General features: G+C 41.5%; 1 protein-coding gene across 1 annotated transcript; it reads right to left on the reverse strand.

The window, feature by feature from the left end:
- Positions 1–3223: 3223 nt before the first annotated feature.
- LOC109209178 lies at positions 3224–4046 on the reverse strand. The gene is made up of 2 exons (XM_019372387.1): positions 3972–4046; positions 3224–3796 (listed from the first exon to the last, which is right to left on the reverse strand). Exons 1-2 carry the CDS (start codon positions 4044–4046, stop codon positions 3224–3226), a joined length of 648 nt encoding a protein of 215 aa, XP_019227932.1.
- Positions 4047–4435: the final 389 nt, after the last annotated feature.

The following is a 4435-nucleotide window of genomic DNA, read 5'->3' on the forward strand; positions in this document are numbered from 1 at the left end:
ACAGGAACATTGTCTTGAGGCGGTCGGCCTCGTCTATTTGCTTGAGGTTCAAGGGGAACCTCTTCAACTTGATAATTTTCCACGTACAAATCCCCCATAGGCATATTTCCAAGAGGATCATTGTTGTTGAGAGCCATTGTTTCACCTACAATTGTTTCACAAAAAAGATTAGTAACCCGAAAGGAAAAGAAGACAATTCACACACAAAACCAAATATATAGCTAAATCCGTTTTTAGCTCCCTGACAATGGTGCCAAAAATTTATCTCATCCAAGTCACACCTCTATTGGAGGTTATGAAATGGTCGATTCAATAGTAATACCCAACTAAGAGTCGGGGTCGAATTCCATAAGGAGCTACATGAATGGGATAAAGTAGTATATATTTGTACTAAGCACGCGAAGTATCTAGATTGCACTTCCACAAATATGGTTGTTTCTAGGTCTAAATTAAACTAAGATTGTAATACAAATAATTGAAACTAAGAAATTGTGCTTTTGTTGTTGTTTTCAAATATTATAAAAGGCCTAGGGCTATGACCTTCACCTAGATGTTTGCCTAACGGGTTATAAACTTTAAAGCTTGTTTCGTTGGTCGGGATATATTATCAATACTCAATTACCCACTCAATACCTCTGGGTAAGAAAGTGATTTTGCCCAATTTGGCTTTATCAAATCCAAATGGGTATTGAACCAAACAGTTGATAAAATGCTCAAGTTGGGTTTTACTATCTCTAGGTTCAACCCTCTAATTGGGACTATCAATCTCTTGTTTTCATCCCAAATTCTTGTTAGCCAAGTTTTCCTAGACTAAGTCTTTCTTTCTCAAGTAGAGACCAAGTCAAATAGGCATGACCTAATGTTTGCAACCAGTAATTCTACAATAAAAAGCAAGAACAAGGCTAAATAATAAATACCCAACCATTAACAAGCCATAAATTAAACACCCATTAGGTTTACCCACTAGGGTTGGGTCATAACCCTAGTTAAGAATCTAGCTACTCATAATGGGCATGGAAGGAAACAAGATAGAAAAGATGATAAAACTCATATTCAAAGATTATAAGATAAAAATCCAATGTTAAATCACCAAAGTAAGCTAAAGTTACCTAAATCAGTAAGGAAAGACGGCTATATGAGTTCCAATATTCAAAACTTGACCTAAATTCATGAAACTATTCTATTTATACAAAGCTGGAAATTTCGGACAAAAATGCCTTTTCGGAGGTTCTGCGGCCGCACAATTCCATGTGCGGTCCGCATTTTTCTTCAGACTTGGGCAGGAGTAGAATTTGCGGCCGCACAATTCTGGAATGCAGCCACATCTCTCAAATTCTGCGGTCCGCACAAATCTTGGTGCGGACGCACAGTGCTTTTCTGCGGACCAAAAATTTCTGAATGCGGCCTCATGGCTGACTTTTGCGGCGCACAATAATTGTGTTGTCCGCACATTGCTTGAACCTCATATGCACACTCTCTGAACTTTTGCTCTTGGGTAGCTTCTGCGATCGCACAATAATTGTACGGTCTGCACATTGCACTTGGGTTCTGATGGATTTCCTTCACATTCTGCGACCGCAGATGTAATTCTACGGCCCGCACTTTAAGCCTTTGTGCTTGATTTTTTTTGTCCTTGAGTTCAGGTCACTCCTTTTTGAGCTGGGTTTCATCTTTGTGGCTCATTTTCCAATACTCATGCAATTAAACATATTATATCAATTTTCGGGAATACAATTAAACACATTTGGACTAAATAAAAGCTAAAAGGTGCTAATAAGTAGTCAAAATCCCCACTTATCAGCACTTACCTCTACCTCCGAGACTGCTAAGTATATTAGCAATTCTTCGCCTTCCTCCAATTTTGCTAGTAACGGAGGGCTCGATAGATATCGTTTCTGGTCTTTTAGAGCATGTTGGCATTCTGGAGTCCATTCGAAGTTGTTCTTCTTCTTTATAAGTGAGAAGAAGTGATGACATTTTTTTTGAAGACCGGGAAATAAACATGCTCGGAGCGGCCAATCTTCTGAATAGCCTTTGGACTTCTTTTACGCTTGTCGGTTGATCTAGGATGTCCTCAATGTCTTTGATCTTATCGGGATTGACTTTGATCCCTCTTTGTGACACCAGGAAACTCAAGAATTTACCGGAGCTAACTCCGGATGCACATTTTTCGGGGTTGAGCTTCATATGATACTTTCTTAGGATGTCGAATATTTCCTGGAGGTATTTTAAATGGTCACCTGCATTCAAAGACTTGACCAGTATATCATCTATGTACACTTCCATTGTTTTACCTATTTGTTTTTCGAACATCTTGTTCATGAGCCTCTGATAAGTGGCTCCAGTATTTTTGAGCCCGAAGAGCATCACATTATAACAATATGTGCCAAAGTTCATTATGAACGAAGTTTTTTCCTGATCTTCCGAGTTCATCTTTATTTGGTTGTACCCGGAATAGGCATCAAGGAAACTCATTAACTTATGCCTAGGTGTGGCTTCGATCATTTATCGATGTTTGGCAGTGGTAACGAGTCTTTTGGGCACGATTTATTCAAGTCCTTATAATCTACGAACGTTTGAAATTTATTATTCTTTTTCGGAAAAACAACTATATTAGCTAGCCAGTCGAGATACTTTACCTCCCAGATTGAACCGATGTCAAGTAGTCGAGTTATCTCTTCTTTGAAAAACATGTTTCTGACCTCGACTATCGGGCGCTTTTTCTGCCTTACCGGTGGGATACTTTGGTCCAGGCTTAGCTTGTGCACGACCACCTCTATCGGGATACCTGTCATATTCGCGTGCGACCATGCAAAACAATCAATGTTAATGTTAGGAAAATCAATAAATTCTGACTTGAGCTCAGGGTTGAGGCCTGTCCCCAAGTGGAATTTTCTCTCCATGAATTTTTTTAACAAGGCCACTTGTTCGAGTTCTTCCGCTGTAGATTTGGTTGCGTCTGTCTCTTCCGGTACCTGAAATTATCTTGGTACCTGGTGGGGTTCCGACGACACCTCCCCTTTATCATCTTTACTTGGCTCGAGAGCAGGCGTCGGTTCCTGTAATTACTATGCGTTGAGTTCCTTCCCTTTACTGCTGAAAACCGATACCGCATTCATTTTCCTTACTGCCGGTTGATCCCCTCTTATTTGTTTGATTCCCTCTGGGGTAGGAATTCCAGCGTTTGGTGATATGTTGATGGCACGACTTTCATCTCATGTAATCATGGTCTACCGAGAATTATGTTATAGCCCATTTCGTTGTCCACCACTGCAACTAAGGTAGTCTTCATGACCCCTTCGATGTTCGTGGGCAACAAGATCTCCCCCCGGATCGTCACACTTGCTAAGTTGAATCCGGCGAGGAGTTTTGTTGTCGGAATGATGCTTCCGGTTAGCTTGGCTTGTTCCAGCACTCTCCATTGAATGACGTTGACTAAACTTCCTGAGTCTACCAAAACACACTTAATATTGAAATCTAGAACGTTAAGAGAAATTACCAGGGCATCGTTGCATGGCAAAAGGAGTCCATCGGCGTCTTCTTCTATGAAGGTGATGTCGTCTTCGGCGTCTTCCCGGAGTCTCTTGCTATGAGTCACCGACACCTTTGTCATTTTCGGTGCCGAGAAGGTTACACCGTAAATCTCATTCCCCCCGAAAATCATGTTGATAGTTAGCCGAGGAGGGTCTTCCCCTATCTTCGAGGGCTCTGTATTATTTCGGCTGCGGCCATAACTGTTCTTAGCCCGGTTGCTTAAGAATTCCCTGAGCTGGCCATTTTTCAACAGTGTTGCTACCTCCTCGAGCAGATGTCGGAAGTCCCCAGTTTGGTGGCCATTAGTCCCATGATATTTATATCATAAATTAGGATCCCTCTGAGTGGGATCAGATCTTATCTTCCTCGGTAACCGTGCTTCCTTGATGTTCTTCATCACTGATACCAGCTCCACTATGCTGACATTGAAATTATACTCGAACAGCCTGGGATAGTGGAATCCCGGGAACTCGATACCTCTTTGTCCTGCAACGACCTGTTGTTTCGGTCATGGTCAAACCTTCTATCGGGGGAGAACCTATCCACCGAATGTAATCCCTTGATGTTGCGTCCTTCGGCCCTCTCGTAAGGCAAGAAACAACCCTTAGAAGACTGCCGATCTGCATCAAAGTCTTCTGCTGATTTTTACCTGTTCTTTTCTCGATCCCGACCTTTGGTTGGTGTCGGGAACTCGAGCTGATCATCTTCTATCCTTATCTTTGATTAGTAGAGGTTATGGACATCTTCTCATGTGGTTGCTTGGAACTCGAGCATGCTTTCTTTCATCTTCTGGGAAATTGATCGTAGGCTATAATTGAGTATTTTGGCCATTAATTGCACTCTAATTCGCTGCACTTTACTAGTGTTTGATCTTTAAATGGTATTATTTTGCACTGAATGT

This window comes from Nicotiana attenuata, unplaced genomic scaffold (genome assembly GCF_001879085.1).
Source record: "Nicotiana attenuata strain UT unplaced genomic scaffold, NIATTr2, whole genome shotgun sequence".
Classification (NCBI taxonomy): domain Eukaryota; kingdom Viridiplantae; phylum Streptophyta; class Magnoliopsida; order Solanales; family Solanaceae; genus Nicotiana; species Nicotiana attenuata.